This window comes from Ctenopharyngodon idella, chromosome 18 (assembly GCF_019924925.1).
Source record: "Ctenopharyngodon idella isolate HZGC_01 chromosome 18, HZGC01, whole genome shotgun sequence".
In the NCBI taxonomy this organism is placed as follows: domain Eukaryota; kingdom Metazoa; phylum Chordata; class Actinopteri; order Cypriniformes; family Xenocyprididae; genus Ctenopharyngodon; species Ctenopharyngodon idella.
In genome coordinates this window covers 24,390,102-24,406,765 of record NC_067237.1, presented here as the reverse complement: position 1 = coordinate 24,406,765, position 16,664 = coordinate 24,390,102, and the positions used below count along the sequence as shown (strand labels likewise).

The following is a 16,664-nucleotide window of genomic DNA, read 5'->3' as shown; positions in this document are numbered from 1 at the left end:
TTGAAAATAAAAACCATGAACAAAACATAATCAGCTACAATAACAAACACAGATATGAGCAATCAGCGTATGAATCTCAACAATGGTGACAACAAAATATTCAGACAATCAGATCAACTCTGGACATCACAAAAAGCTACTAGAAGACAGAACAAAAACCACAGAAAAAATAAAAGAGTTAGAATTAAAGAAAATAGTAGGACAATTCAGCTGCATAATTTATTCATGCTGTGATGCATGCTGGGAGTTTTGTACTATTGTTCCCAGCATGCATTGCGGCATGACACTTTTGATTGTCACCATTGTTGAGATTCAAATCAAAAAGAAAAAAAATCAAAAAGAAGCACTCGGGGAGTTACCGAGGTTAAGGAAGAGTGTCTAAAAGTGGGGTGGAACGCAGCCAAAGTGACATTGTCAACTACTTGTTTGGCACGTGTAATACAGCAGTTTCAGTTGTTTCCGCAGACCGGTATGAATGGGTTTTTTGATAACGTTGTCATCTGTAGAAAGAAAAAAACTTTTCCGTTTCCGTTCATCGTTGTTGTGTGAACATAGTGTTAGTTTTTCTCTTGGTGCTGAAATTGTGTTAGCTGTGGCAAAAATAGCAAGGGAAAATGTGGTCAAGTGATGTTGACAACTTGATGATGAAGAAATTGTCATCATCTAGTTGTCTAATCTTACAGAGTTTTTTTGTTTGTTTGTTTGATCATGTAGATGTAATGCAGTTAATTATATAATAGTCTGTTATGAAATGCATTGTGGAGTGAAGCATGTCACCATTGTTGAGATTTATATTTCTACATAAGAGGGTCTATGGTTGGAAACTGTTTGAGAAGCCCTGCAGCGGTCAACCTGAAGCTTTCACCTGCATGCCCACTGAAGCTAAGCAGGGTTGAGCCTAGTCTATATTTGGATGGGAGACCTTCTGGTAGACTGGGTAGCTGTGGGAAGAGGTGTTAGAATGGCTAGTGGATTTGATCAGCCTGTGGCCTGAGTGGGATCTAACGCCCCAGTACAGTCACAATAAGCTGTACTGTATAAAGGGTGTCACCCTGATGTAAAGTAGTCCATACATCACATACTGCCCAATGCCTCAGTACAGTAGCTATAAACTGTACTGTATAAAGGGTTAAAATAAACCCCAGAAAATAAGGGGTGTAACCCTGGGGCAAAAATAATCCCTACATCACATACCATGCATGTAGTTAGTTATGGTACATTATTTAGTTCTTACAACTTACATGGGAGCACTCTATTTTTTTTTTTTTTTCATCACTATTTTGAATGTTTTTGAAAGAAGTCTCATAAGCTCATCAAGCCTGCATTTATTTGATCAAAAATACAGAAAAACAGTAATATTTTGAAATATTACAATTTCAAATAGTGTTTTTCTTTTTATATATATATATATATATATATACTTATGATATAATATACTATTTTAATATACTTTAAAATATTATTTATTTCTGTGATGCAAAGCTGAATTTTCAGCATCATTACTCCAGTCTTCAGTGTCACGTGATCCTTCAGAAATCATTCTAACATGCTGATTTATTATCAGTGTTGGAAATAGTTGTGCTGCTTAATATTTTTTGGAACCTGTGATAATTTTTTCAGGATTCATTGATGAATAAAATAGAATCTTTTCTAACAATATAAGCCTTTACTATCACTTGTAATCAGTTTAACACATCCTTACTGAATAAAATTAGTAATTTTGCTTTCAAAAATGACTGACCCCAAACTTTTGAATAGTGTAAATGCAACAAAAACTCCCACCAAACATGAATGAAAACACCTTTTACAAAAAACAAATAAATAAAATAAAAATAGATAATTAATAATAATAATAAAACACTAATCACCAGAAGTGTATACGAGTATTTGATTGACAAAATTTCACGGAGATATATATTCACATTTCATTTTCACAACATAGGGCTGCACGATATTGGAAAAAGCTGAAATTGTGATATTTTGTTTTTCTGCGTTATATATTGTGATATGAAATTCAACAGATTACTTGAATATATTTGGAAAGAATTAATAGAATTAATAATTTTAGAATGATTGGGGTGATTTAAATGAATAAACAGTGCTTTATATTTTTTCAAGTAAGTATTCGGATACAGAAAATGAATAATCAAATGTAAAATAACACTGCATAGTCTTCACTGTATAAAAAAGGAACAAAACCGACCGTCATTGAAATCTCATAACAGAAGAAAACATTGAAAATCTTGTGACGGAACAAAACCGACCATCATTGAAATTTCGTAAAGGAACAAAACTGACCGCCATTGAAATCTTGTAAAGGAATTAAACGACTGTCGTTGAGATCTCGTAAAGGAACTAAACTGATTGATATTGAGATCTCCTAAAGGAACAAAACCGACCATCACTGAAATCTCATAATAAAACAGACTTCATTGAAATCTCGTAATGGAAGAAAACTGACACTGAAAACTGACCGTCATTGAAATCTCTTCACAAAACAAAACCAACAGTTTGAATAGTTTCAAACTCGACTGTCATTGAAATCTCATAATGGAATAAAACTTGTTATGAAACAAAACTGTCTTTGAAATCTCATAACCGAACAAAACCGACTGTCACTAAGATCTCGTAAAGCAACAAAACTGACTGTCAGTTTCTAAAGGAACAAAGGAACAAAACCTACTGTCATTGAAATCTCGTAAAGAAAAACACCTGTCTATCATTGAACCGACTGTCCTTAAAATCTCGTAAAAGAACAAAGAAACAAAACAGGCCATCATTGAAATCTCGTAATGGAACAAAACTGACACTGAAAACCGACCGTCATTGAAATCTCGTCACAAAACAAAACCAACAGTTTGAATCGTTTCAAACTTGACTGTCTTTGAAATCTCATAACAGAAGAAAACTGACCGTCATTGATAACTGACAGTCTTTGAAATCTCGTAACCGAAGCAAATCAACCATAATTTTGTAAAGGAACAAAACAAACTGTCATTGATATCTCATAACAAACAAAACGGACTGTCTTTGACCTATTTCAAAGACCGTTTTGTTTCGTAACAAGTTTTATTCCGTTATGAGATTTCAAACTATTCAAACTGTTGGTTTTGTTTTGTGAAGAGAAAAACCGACCGTCATTAAAATCTCGAAGCGGAATAGAACCGTCAACCATTGAGATCTTATAAAGGAACAAAACTGACTGTCATTGAGATGTAGTAAAGGAACAAAACCAACCATCATTGAAATCTTGTAAAGGAAAAAATTAAACTGTCATTGAGATCTCGCAAAGGAACAAAACCGACCGTCATTGAAATCTCATAATGAAACAAAACTGACAGTCACTGAGATCTCATAAAGGAACGATACCGACTTCTATCGAAATCGCATAAAGGAACAGAACCAGAGGTGTAAAGTCCAGGTTCAGAAAGTAAAAGTCCTCCTCAGTATTTTGTTCTAGTCACCTGGATTTGCTAATTAGCACAGTTTTTAAGCCAGGAGGTAGAACTAATTAGTGAAATCAGCTGGCTGAGTTCATGCACAGCAGAAACACCAGTGATAAATTAACTCTCCTCTGAGTATATGTGAGACCATACTCAAGAATGTTAAAGTGTTAGAGTGTTAAATGAACACTGAAGCAGTGTTAAAGTTAATGAGATAATTAAGTGATTAACTGAGTGACCATTATTGAAGACACCTGATGTTAACAAGCAGAATCACAAAAGGGGAAAATAACACTTTTAAGTCACCATCATGGAGATCCGGATTTGCATTTGTTGGGCTCTTGACCCTTGACTTTTTTTAATGTTAGATGTCAACGACAAAAGATGATCAGGTGGTGTTGGTTATGTTTTCACAATCACTACATGATCTGAATCATCAAACTCATTTATAACCCAATTCCTGAGTTAGATTTAACCTATTGATTACAGCAGTCCTGTGATTCTAGAGCTTTTTCAATATAATTTTCAGAGATTTCTTAAAAGTTGCTCAGATTTAAAAAAAAAAAAAAAAAAAACTCTTTCATTTATAGACACAGACATCAAGAATCAGCCTGTGAATCTCAACAGTGGTGACCATCAAAAAGCATGTTGCGGTGCATTCTGGGTGCCACCAATCAAAATTCATCCATAGCTCCCATCACGCATTGCTTAGTTGTCTTAGTAATTTCCTTTATTACCACAATTTTATTTTTGCTGTTTTTATGTGACTTTTTAGTAGCTTGTTTTCTAATGTTCAGAGTTGATCTGTTTATCAGAATATGTTGCTTGTCACCGTTGTTGAGATTCCTACGCTGATTCTTGATGTGTTTGTGTACCTAAAAGAAAATTTTTTTTTTTAATCTGAACAACTTTTAAGAAATCCTTTGAATTATATTGAAAGAGCTGAATTTTCTGCTGTAAAATCATGGGCTGCTGTAATCAGTAAGGTAAATCTAACTCAGAGATTGGGCCCTAATGCGTTTGGTGATTCAGGTCAAACAATAATTATGTGAAAACATAACCAACACCACCCGATCATCTTTTCTCCTTACTTGTCTGGACGTTACAACTCAGTTACAAAAGCCAAACAAAATCTAATATTAAAAAGTCAAGGGTCAAGAGCCCAACTAAAGCAAACCCTAATCTCCGTGATGGTGACTTAAAATTGTGATTTTCTCCTTTGGCGATTCCTTTTGGTGACTTGGTGATTGAGACCTCGTAAAAGAACAAAACCAACCATCATTGAAATCTTGTAAAGGAAAAAATTCAACTGTCATTGAGATCTCGCAAAGGAACAAAACCGACCGTCACTGAAACCTCGTAATGAAACAAACTGACAACCATTGAGATTTCCTAAAGGAACAAAAGTCACTGAAATGTTACAGTGAAACAAAACCAATCCAAAGACTAAATAACAATAATAAAAACAATTAGAATAAAATATAATATAGATATATACATAGAATAAAGCATTCTAAGATGACACACAAGACATCAAGAATCAGCACATGAATCTCAACAATGGTGACAATCAAAAGTGTCATGCCACAATCCATGCTGGGAACAATAGTACAAAACTCCCAGCATGCATCACAGCATGAATAAATTATGCAGCTGAATTGTCCTATTATTTTTTTTAATTCTAACTCTTTTATTTTTTTCTGTGGTTTTTGTTCTGTCTTCTAGTAGCTTTTTGTGATGTCCAGAGTTGATCTGATTGTCTGAATATTTTGTTGTCACCATTGTTGAGATTCATACGCTGATTGCTCATATCTGTGTTTGTCAGCATAGCTCATTGCTTTCTGATCATGGCTTTTATTTTCAAATTTATTTCTGAACTGTGGTGTGGTTTCATATTGTAATGAAACAGATTTTATTTTAAATGAACTATTTTCATGAATGAATATTCAAATGTCATCATTTGACTTATTAAGTCATCAATAATTAAGAATTATCATCTGATCTCATTTAAGGCCTTTTTTTTTTTTTTTTTTTTTTGCCAGCAAAGACGAACTTGTAAGAGTTAAGAGTCCAACTAATGGAAACACCAATCACCATTATGGTGACTTCAAATGAAACAAACATTAGCATTAAACTTCTGTAGATGAATGACAGAAATAAAGTAAATCTTATCCTAAGTTAGTAATATGTGAAGCTGTAATGCTGTTTGTGGATATGTTTAATCATCCTCTGCTGAGATCTGGAGAGATTTAATGTCTTATTTTATCTTGAGTTGATTTCATCTAAGGCTGTGGCTGAAGTCAGTTGTAGTCTTGTGTTTCTGTTTTTCTCTTTTTTCTGTTCTCTTTATCTTCAGTAATTCTGCTTGTTAACAGGTTTGTTAATGCTAAGATGATTCTATAAATAACATATAAAGATTTTGGGGCTCAGATAAGGTCCAGTTCTGGTTTATTTCTTTGCTCTTGACTGACATGTGGCATTGCCATGGCTTGCTTGTGGTTCAGATCTGGCAAACAGGATCAGATATTTGGAAGAATGTTTGTAACCAAGCAGATCTCACCCCCCATTGACTACCATAGTATTTTTTCCCTACTATGGTAGTCAATAGGGGGCGAGATCTCCTTGGTTATAAACATTCCTACAAATATCTTCCTTTGTGTTCAGCAGAACAAAGAAATGTATACAGGTTTGGAACAACTTAAGGGTGAGTAAATTATGACACAATTTTCTTTTTTGGGTGAACTATCCCTTTAAGTATTGAGCAACGAGTCCAGCGATTGTTAAAAAAATTAATCCTTGATATATGATTCTTTTAGTTCCTTTTTCTCATAGTGCCAGGATATCAGAGAAACATAAAAGTACCTCTTAAAAGCCAGAGAAGCATCTTTACAAGATTTTAATCATATTTCACCAAACATTTGAATGCATGGAAGCATCTTAAAGCTTAAAGGATTACGATGGCAGATGCTTAGTAATTATTTGACATCCATGGCCAGTCATAGATTAGTGTGCCATCAGGACATGTGACATGTGAGTAACACAGCATACTGCATCAAAAAGTAAAGAATTAGTGTTCCAGTACTTAAAATTTTTTTAAATACGCAACAAACTCACTGAATGCAGCTGAACACATGGGAAGCTGTTATTTGATTGTGTCTCTGGGAACACATCCATCCTCTGGCTGCTCTGTGATTTATCAAACATTCATAAGGCATTCTACAGGAAGGCAGACCATAGATGGAAAAAAAGAAAAGAAAAGGGTACTGCTAGCATTGAATGCATCTTATCATATCCATAAATACTGATATATATAAATCGTGACACTGTTACCACGGTTTCAGTGTTATGCAGTGAGGAAACCTCCCAATAGCATGCTTCTAACACTTCCCACGCAGTCTAACAGGCTCTCTGCACTGAGATTGAATCCCACTGTGCTCATCTAAGTGAACAGAATTCATTCAGCCGCACTGGTGTTGGGTCCACGTGCCATCTATAAACACCATCTGCTGCAACACGCTCTGTTTATACACACACGTTTATTGTGCTTTGGGGTGCACAAGAAATTGTGACGCATTATAAGTCAACATGTTTATTTGGGTATATAAATATATAATATGCCGTGTTCCTGCAGATTGTGGCTCTCTTTTCACTCTCTCTGCAGATATGGGACAGAGGCTCACATGCACATAGCTACATGCCCTGATTCACCCTCGACTGTCCCGAGAGAGAGAGATGGAGTGAGAGAGCGTGCACGAGTTACTGGAGAGATGAGATCGGGGATTTAAGAGTGCACAAAATTACATCCACACGTGCACTTCATGTTATGTAAGAGCCTTGACTGCCTCACTGTATGCTGTAGGATAACAGCGGCAGTGAGCGGACAGGCAGAGCAGATGCTGTGTACACACACAAGGAAGCCTACGCTTAATACAGCAGGAGAAACAGAGAAGGAGCTGCCATTTTTAGGAGCTATGGGCACAAGCTTGGATGAACTAAGCTTGGATGAGCTTGGATATTCACAGACACCTTTAGGAAAAGAAGCTATTTGTGATATTCCTTCACGTGGCACTATGAATGGATTATAATCAGTGATGTATAGCTTGCTACACGGAGTATTGTGATCACCTGAGGACATATCTGCTGTTTTGATTTTTAGGCTGTGGCCCCTGGGGGCCTTTGATCATGACATCAGTCTGGTATTTGTTGTGGGTTGTGTGTGGACTGACGGTGTGGTCACCCCACACTCACGCAGCCTCAGTGAGCCACATTCTGCTCATGACAACCTCTGATCCAACCACTGACGAGCAATCAATCAATCCAGAACATCAGACTCAACCTACAGATCCACCCAGCAACAACACAGGTAAGAACATTTGACAGACAGACAGTGTGGGATACATAGACAGAGAGATAGATAGATAGAAAGACAGACAGACATTATGTGACAAATATAAATTGTCCCAATACATTACATGGTGTGTGGGGCTACAAAAACTTGTGGATTGTGTGTGGACTGATTGTGTGGTTTCCTCATATTCACACAGCCTCAGTGAGACCCAATCTGCTCATGACCACTTCTGATCCAACCACTGACGAGCAATCAATCAATCCAGAACATCAGACTCAACCTACAGATCCACCCAGCAACAACACAGGTAAGAACATTTGACAGACAGAGACGGACTGATAGACAGACAGACTGTGTGGGATAGATAGACAGACAGATAGACTGTGTAGGATAGATAGACAGACAGACAGATAGACAGACTGTGTGGGATAGATATACAGATAGACAGACTGTGTGGGATAGATAGATATATAGATAGATAGACAGACAGACAGACTGTGTGGGATACACAGACAGACAGACAGACAGACAGATAGACAGACTGTGTGGGATAGATATACAGACAGACAGACTGTGTGGGATAGATAGACAGATAGACAGACAGACAGACAGACAGACAGACAGATAGATAGATAGATAGATAGATAGATAGATAGATAGATAGATAGATAGATAGATAGACTGTGTGGGACAGACAGACAGATAGACAGACTGTGTGGGGTAGATAGACAGACAGATAGATAGACTGTGTAGGATAGACAGATAGACAGACAGACAGACAGATAGACAGACTGTGTGGGATAGATAGATAGATAGATAGACAGACAGACAGACATGTGGGATAGACAGACAGACAGACAGACAGACATGTGGGATAGATAGACAGACAGACAGACATGTGGGATAGATAGACAGACAGACAGACAGACAGACAGACATGTGGGATAGACAGACAGACAGACAGACATGTGGGATAGACAGACAGACAGACAGACAGACATGTGGGATAGATAGACAGACAGACAGACAGACGTGTGGGATAGACAGACAGACAGATAGACAGACTGTGTGGGACAGACAGACAGACAGACAGACTGTGTGGGATAGATAGATAGATAGATAGATAGATAGATAGATAGATAGATAGATAGATAGATAGATAGATTATGTGACAAATATAAATTGCTCCACTACATTACATGGTGTGTGTGATTGTGTGTGGATTGATTGTGTGGTCACTCCACATTCACGCAGCCTCAGTGAGACCCAATCTGCTCATGACAACCTCTGATCCAACCACTGACGAGCAATCAATCAATCTAGAACATCAGACTCAACCTACAGATCTATTCAGCAGTAATGAAACAGGTGAGAACAACTGCAGATATATTGTACTGATGAAAACATTAAGCTTTTAAACTCTGAGAATTAACCATCAGGTAATTATACAATGTGTTATTGGTTCTCATGTGGCTCATGAAAGCAAATTTATATACGTGATATATATTTTTAATATTATATATCTTTGTGGTTTTTTCTCACTCGGCCTCAGTGAGCTCTATTATGCTAATGACTACCTCTGATGAAAGTAATGCAGCACAATCAACCACTCCAAAACATCAGAATGACTCTACTAATCCACCCAGCAATACAGGTGAGAACAACTACAGACAAGATAGATAGATAGATAGATAGATAGACTTTTAGCACTTCATATGCACACAATTTCTCCTCACCTGTGCATAAAAAAGTCTGACATGTCAACGGATGGCCTAAGTGCACTTTCAAAGGTTTTTGATAATAGGAAAACTGTGTGGAACTAATCAATATTTGATAAAGGGCCTTATCTTTATTTAATCAGTTGCTACTCCAGAAACAGGGGGGAACTGGAGGGAGGAGGAGTACTTGATAGTGAGCTGGGATGGGACAAGAGGCTGGATAGGGAAGACAGTCACTGATATGCTGGCACTGATACAAAGCAACATATACTCACTGAACACCATGCAAATAGAAGACAGACATTTACACATTAATGAAAATTCACTGTGGTTCACCACAGGATACAAAGATGTGTGAGATGTCTCACTGCAAAGGAAACACATGTCTGCAGCAAGATGCATGAAGCAGAAAAAAATCTATAACATATGCAAAACAACTGGAATGATACAATCATTCTCCATAGAAGGTTTCATGATGATCCATTTTTGAAAGGGTTTCAGGCACGTATCATGATTCAATTTACACAGTTTATAGGGATAGTTCACCCAAAAATGAAAATTCTGTAATCTTGTTCCAAACCTGTAAAACCTGAGTTTCTTTCTTCTGTTGAACACAAAAGAAGATATTTTAAAGAATGTCAGTAATCAAACAGTTGACGATAGCCATTGACTTCCATAGTATTTTTTCTCCTACTATGAAAGTCAATGGCTACCGTCAACTGTCTGTTTACCAATATTCTTTAAAATATCTTTTGTGTTCAACAGAAGAAAGAAACTCAAACAGGTTTGGAACAACACGAGGGTAAGTAAATGATGACAGAAGTTCATTTTTGGGTGAACTATTCCTTTAACACATCACAAAATATTCAAAGTCTTTGCTCTGATCTTATCTACACGTCTGTCTGTTCATGTGTTGCTACAGGGCTTGCGTGTATTTCAGTGCTTCCACCACGACGGGGATCATACTACGTGGAGCATGGCACAGGGGTGTCTGTGGGCTCTATGCTTGTGTTTTGGTGTAAGGAGGGCTACCAGCTGGTTGGCCATGAGAAAATCACATGCATCCTGCATGCAGGCATCCCTCGATGGAGCAGCTACCTGCCAGTCTGTGAGAGTAGGGCAGCTATTTAATTACCTTTCATGGAAAGACATTTATCCTTATAATAAAAAAACCTAATTATTATTTTCATAGCCAAATTTGTTTAAGCAAATATCTGAATTTAAAATCTGTAAGATTGTGTTTAGGTATAAAATATCTAAAGAATATTTACAGTTTTTCTCTGATTTTTAATATAACTGGCCATCATATCTGGTCAAACCAACCCTATTTTTTCCCCAGGTATCCCTCGGCCAAATGACCAGGGACTTCGCATTGCTTTACTGGTGTCTGTAGTGAGCGGGGTTGTCATCCTCGTCATGACTGTGTGCTTCATCGTCTGCTGTTGTCAAGAGCGCATGAGCAAAAAGAAGGAAAAGCAAAGGACGGGCAGAAGCAGGTTAGTCACTTTAAAAATTAAAATAACCTTAAAGATTAAATTTTTTGATTATTAAAATTCATCAAAATCATTTAAAAAGTGTGGTGTCTTTCAATAAAATAAACTAAACAAACATATATTTGCCCCATAAAGTATATGTACACTTTAGCTACACAATGAATGTATAAATCTAATTGCATTACATATCAGATTATCAAATCAAGTGGCATTTATTTTAAATAAAGAAAAACATCTTAAATATGTATTTTACAAAAATGTTTGTTAGCTTTTAAATTAAAGGGTTAGTTCACCCAAAAATGAAAATTATGTCTTTAATTACTCACCCTCATGTCGTTCCAAACCTGTAAGACCTTCGTTCATCTTCGGAACACAAATTAAGATATTTTTGATGAAATCTGAGAGGTATCTGACACCTGATGGACTGCAATTACCATTTTCAAGGCCCAGAAAAGTTGTAAAGACATTGTTAAAATAGTCTTTGTGACTACAATGGTTCAACCTTAATGTTATGAAATGACGAAAATACTTTTTGTTCGCAAAAAACAAACAAAAATAACTTTATTCAACAATTTCTTCTCTTCCCTGTCAGTCTTGCTATTGACGTAGTAAACACAGTGCAGCACTTCCTGGTTCTACGTCAGAATGCCGACTCATTATTGGCCGGCTCCTGCGTCAGCATCACACTTATGCGTCGTGCTGCTCACATGAACAGCATTGACCAATACTGAGCCGGCGTTCTGACGTAGAACCAGGAAGTGCTGCACTGTGTTTACTATGTCAATAGCGTAGGAGACTGACAGGGAAGAGAAAAAATTGTTGAATAAAGTCATTATTTTTGTTTTTCTCCAAATACCTGACCTGTTACATTTCCTTTATTAATACATAGGCTTAGTAAATATACTGTGTTTTAAAGGGCACTATGATGCAATAAAAAATGTAAACAATCATAATAATGTGATGGTCGTTCACCTTCAGGAGAAGAGAAACACGGAGCTCTAGGTCTCGGAGGAGCCCATCCTGGTTGGAGAGAGAGCAGCTAGATTGGGAGGCATTCCCCCCACCTAAACTTTTCAGCCTGTCCCAGCGTCTTGACCGACCGCTGCCTCCTGGTAGTCCTGTTTATTCAGAGGTCATCAGAGCCTATGAGAACAGAGGGTATGAGAGGTAAGGAAAACCATTGTAAAATATATTTAGCTGTTGTATAACATATGTTTATTTAGCTGATTTTTTTCCCACAGAGACTCAAAGTGAACTTACCTTTTGCCTGTATTTATGGCATAATAGGCCTCTTACTTGTATTGAAACCCACAACACTAGCCCACTCGCTACAACTACACCACATACTATTATGTAATATGTGGGAGGATGTGTAAAGCCACAGGACATATAAGACTTGATTCAGTGAGTCATTCTTTCTACACAGGAGTCAAGAGAGTCTGCTGAGAAGCCCCCATACCACATACCCTACATACCATGCCAACAGTCAAATCTACCCAGCCCTTGTATTCCAGAGGGTTCAAACTGAGCCGAACCCCTCCACCTCTTCAACCACCCCAGTTTACGTACAGATTTCTACACCTCCCAAAAACAAGACCCCACATGCTCCTTCTGTCACTCACCCACAGACCAACCATTAGTCAAATTTCTCATCAGCAGCACCGAATGTGGCCAAGACAATACAAACAACACTGCACAGCTGTGGCGGACAGATTTAACTGGTCGAAGCACTTTGATAATTTTAATGTTGATGATATCTTTTAATATTTGCTATACTGTAAATATACCTGAACCTGGTTATTTTTGTCAGATCTTTAACTGATAGCACTAAAGATACCTAATTTAACCAAACTGTAAATAGACCTTTTGATGATATTGTAAGAAAATAAGACCAAAATCTTTTTATTTTGCACATAGGAATTTGTTTGAGTTGGCCAACTACCACTCATTTTCATTATATTATATTCATAATATGTTGTAAAACAGCGGTATGTACTCTTTGTTAGAATGAGCCGTTTGTTAACTTAAAATCTGTAACTGTAAAATTTGCACTTTAAATGCACTGATTCATTTGTAATAAATTGTTGGGTTGATCTGTTTTCTTTGTCCTGTTTATTGAGTCCAGATGCTCTCATCGATTTGGGTCAAATTTGCTATATGTCTTTTTTCAAAACCACAATGGATGTGGAGAAAAAAAATCTCATTTTCATTGGGTGGTGGACACCATGCGTTCAATGAGCCAGCAGAGAAATTCAAATATTTTTACTTAATTTACATTGACACAGCAGAACAAGAACTGATATTTTTAAGATCTTTCAAGAAGAGAGAAGAAAAAGGACAGAGCAATAAACAATAAAATTCATCTTATAGCCTCAAAAGGTCAGTCTCAAAATTTTCAATAACACTTTCACAACTTTATTTTATCTTGTTTATCCATTTATATATATATATATATAAGTAATATGCTATATCTACATAACATTTTGGCAATGGATTACAAGCAATATTATTAATTAAATTCAACAAATAGAATTGAGTTAGAATTAATCAAATTAATTCCTTAAATGTCAACCATTTAAAACGAGTAAAATTTAAGTAAAATTTAAACAAAAATATCTGAATAACAGACAGATGTTAAAAATGAATTAAGAACTCTTTATTTTTTATTGCCAACATTGAAGACACCTGATGATAACAAGTAGAATCACTGAAGGAAAGAGAAACACATGAATTAACAGAGGTTTAGATGTTGATGTTGATTTTATTGAAAATGTTTGGTCACCGTTATGGCGATCGGTGTTTTATTTAGTTGGGCAGTTTGACTCTTTGCTTTTTACAGTGTATAGACATTCAAAAGTTTAGGGTCAGTAAGATTTTTTTTTTATGAAAGATTGTTTTATTCAGCAAGGATGCATTAAATTGATCAAAATAAATGGTTTAGAATGATTTCTGAAGGATCATGTGACACTAAAGTATTTTATTTTATAATATATTAAAATTGAAAACAGTTACTTTAAATTGTAACAATTTTTCACGATATCACTGTTTTTAGATGAGAATTTTGCAGTATATTTGCCTTGTTTTTGTACTAAATGCAATTTTCTTTGTTTACAGTGCTCCGTCAACATGGCAAACAGCACATCAAATGAAACCCATACACACACAATCTACAGTAATATCAGCAGTCATACAGACAATATTCATGTGTTGTTTCTTACCATTGTGGATAAGTGCAATGAAAAAGACTATTCCTATGTTCGCTTGCCACTGGAATTCTTAACTCTCGTGCTGGGCCTCCCAACTAATCTGGCTCTACTATGGCTGCTGGTGAGGGGCGAGAAAGCTTTGTCACCTTCTGAAGTTTTAGGGCTGAATCTTGCCGTGCTGAACATACTCTACTGTGTCAGTCTTCCTCTTGATGTGTACATTTCTCTGAGTAGACGCACTGGAATGCTTCTCCCAGTTTCTGAGGCCATCTCTATCATCAATGTGATTGGCTGCCCTCTTCTCTTGACCAGTATGTGTGTGGAGCGCTACTTGGCCGCAGTACATGCAGTCCTCTACATGAAACTAGGGAGTAGATGGGAGTATCGTGTTGTCTGGTCGGGTCTAATCTGGATCTTAACTTTAGGCATTGCAGTGATTACCTACCAAGAAAGGCTGCCTAAATTAGCTCTGTACATGTCAATCACCCTTGATGGTTTCTTGCTGATAATGCTGGCATGTCTAATTGGCATTGTGCGTGTCCTCCGCAAAAAAGGTCCAGGTGAAGGGCAAACTGGTGGAAGAGGTGGGTCACCCATAAAAAACAGAGCATTAAAGAACGCTTTATTGATTCTAATCCCGACAGCTGTAATCTACGCACCTCTCCTGGCTATAGCCCCTTACATGCTCACACTTAAGGCTGGAGATGAAGCTAGTGACTCGCAATGTATGATCTTGAATCTGTTCCATACCTTCCCCAGTCTTGGGGCCTGTATTGGGCCTGTGTTTTACATGTCCCGTGCAAAACAACTACCCTGCTGGAAGAAGAATGCTGAAAAAGAACAAACAACTACGCAAGAGCTACAGCATCCCAAGTGAAGTTTCCATTATGGCTTCTTCATCTGATGTATGACATGATGACATAAAAAAACTTCTGTTAGTTTGTTAATTGAAAATTATTTTTAATATGAATAACTAAATTCTTAAATCTTTAAATACTGTCTATTGCTTGTGGCTTTTAGTTTTTACTGATTTAAAAATGTATAAACATGATTATGTAAAATTATTATTAGTCGATAATATTCAGAAAATTGTTACTTGGTGACAGTATAAGTTTTTACTGTACTTTTGTTTTTTCAGACAAACCTCAAAGAAACCTTTTTGCAATCAATCTAGGCTACTTTATTCTTTGTGTTAGTAGTAAGTGTGTTAGTAAATGTAATTTTATTTTAACCTATAATAGTATAGGTAAGCAATAAGGTATTAGAGGCTGTGCTGTATCGTGAATAAGTCACGGCTAAAGGCATTGTTAGGCACGACGCAAAGTGGAGTACAGCATTAGCCTCGAGTACCTTATTGCTTTTATAAAACGGTTACCACACAATACAAATATTAAAGCCAAAAATATGTAACACTTTCATGAAGTAAACTCTTACTAAAAGCCTTCCTTCCGCCGGAAAAAATAGTCCCTGACCGTGAACAGCAACAGAATTTACATTATTACGCCATTAGATGGCGGCAAAGACTGTCTTTATGAACGTGTCAGTCAGTAGCGAAGACTTTTACATTGAAAAGACTGAATTGTTGTGAACACTGAACAAGACGCAACTGACAAATGCTTTGACTAGCACTGTCAGTCACAGGAAAACCCCTTAACTGTCAAAAGCACAAGATACTGCAGCGGACGTTTAAACAGATTTTTTTATTATGAACATAGGACCTGAAGGAAAATGCTAAATCTGAATGCAGGTAATAAACTCGCTCACTCGATCTCCTTTTCACAATACTCTTCTTCATAATGTAAGCTTCAATGAACAATATCAATTAAGAACATACAGTTTACGTTGCTAAGAGTGGTTGCTAAGGGTGTTGTGTAGTGATACACAGAACCGTTGGGTGAAGCGGTCATAGCCTTGTTTTATCGTGAATAAAACACAGTTATTGACCAATCAGAATCAAGGACAGGAACTAACTGTTTTATAATATATATTAATACATCCATAAATATTAAAACCTATAAACACTATACATAATATACTAAATATTATATCAGGGGCGCAACTGCATATTTGCTGAGGGGTATGCAAGATCAGTGTTGCCCCTCCCCCCCAATCATCAATAAATAAATTGATAATAATAAAAAGTTAAAAAAAAAAATGTATCCCATTGTTTTGACCCATAACATCATTCTAATAAATAAGACACCAAATTTTTAGATACCTGTGAAATTTAAACATTCTCGATCCCAATTTCGATACCACAGCAAAAACTACTAAGTTCAAACATTACTAAAGACAAGTGAACAGTAGGCTACGTAATAAAATAAGAGCACGTAAACAAATTAAAAGCAATAGCACAAATCAATAGCCTACAATAGAAAGAAAATTAAATAAACAGTAGGTCTAGTAGTATTCAGGTACAGAAACTGAATAATCAAATGCAAAGTAACATTGCATAG

The 16,664-nt window shown here is 36.4% G+C and overlaps 1 protein-coding gene across 2 annotated transcripts; it reads left to right on the top strand.

Moving 5' to 3' along the window:
* Positions 1 to 7,203: 7,203 nt before the first annotated feature.
* Positions 7,204 to 13,100, top strand: si:ch211-242e8.1 (uncharacterized). 2 transcript variants are annotated; one of them, XM_051870412.1, is made up of 8 exons: positions 7,205 to 7,806; positions 7,988 to 8,098; positions 9,046 to 9,159; positions 9,344 to 9,445; positions 10,432 to 10,623; positions 10,849 to 11,005; positions 11,981 to 12,169; positions 12,429 to 13,100. In XM_051870412.1, the coding sequence occupies exons 1-8, from the start codon at positions 7,626 to 7,628 to the stop codon at positions 12,640 to 12,642; spliced, it is 1,260 nt and encodes a 419-aa protein (XP_051726372.1). In that variant the 5' UTR covers positions 7,205 to 7,625; the 3' UTR covers positions 12,643 to 13,100. The 2 variants fall into 2 exon arrangements, with proteins under 2 accessions (XP_051726373.1, XP_051726372.1); XM_051870413.1 differs by lacking the exon at positions 7,988 to 8,098 and having other exon boundaries at positions 7,204 to 7,806.
* Positions 13,101 to 16,664: the final 3,564 nt, after the last annotated feature.

Excerpts from the sequence above, each read along its gene's own strand:
- si:ch211-242e8.1 (XM_051870412.1), top strand. The coding sequence starts at position 7,626 with ATGACATCAGTCTGGTATTTGTTGTGGGTTGTGTGTGGACTGACGGTG. Across the intron at positions 9,160-9,343 it reads ATTCAGCAGTAATGAAACAG|TGAGCTCTATTATGCTAATG; the intron begins GTGAGAACAACT and ends ACTCGGCCTCAG. Across the intron at positions 10,624-10,848 it reads CTACCTGCCAGTCTGTGAGA|GTATCCCTCGGCCAAATGAC; the intron begins GTAGGGCAGCTA and ends TTTTTTCCCCAG.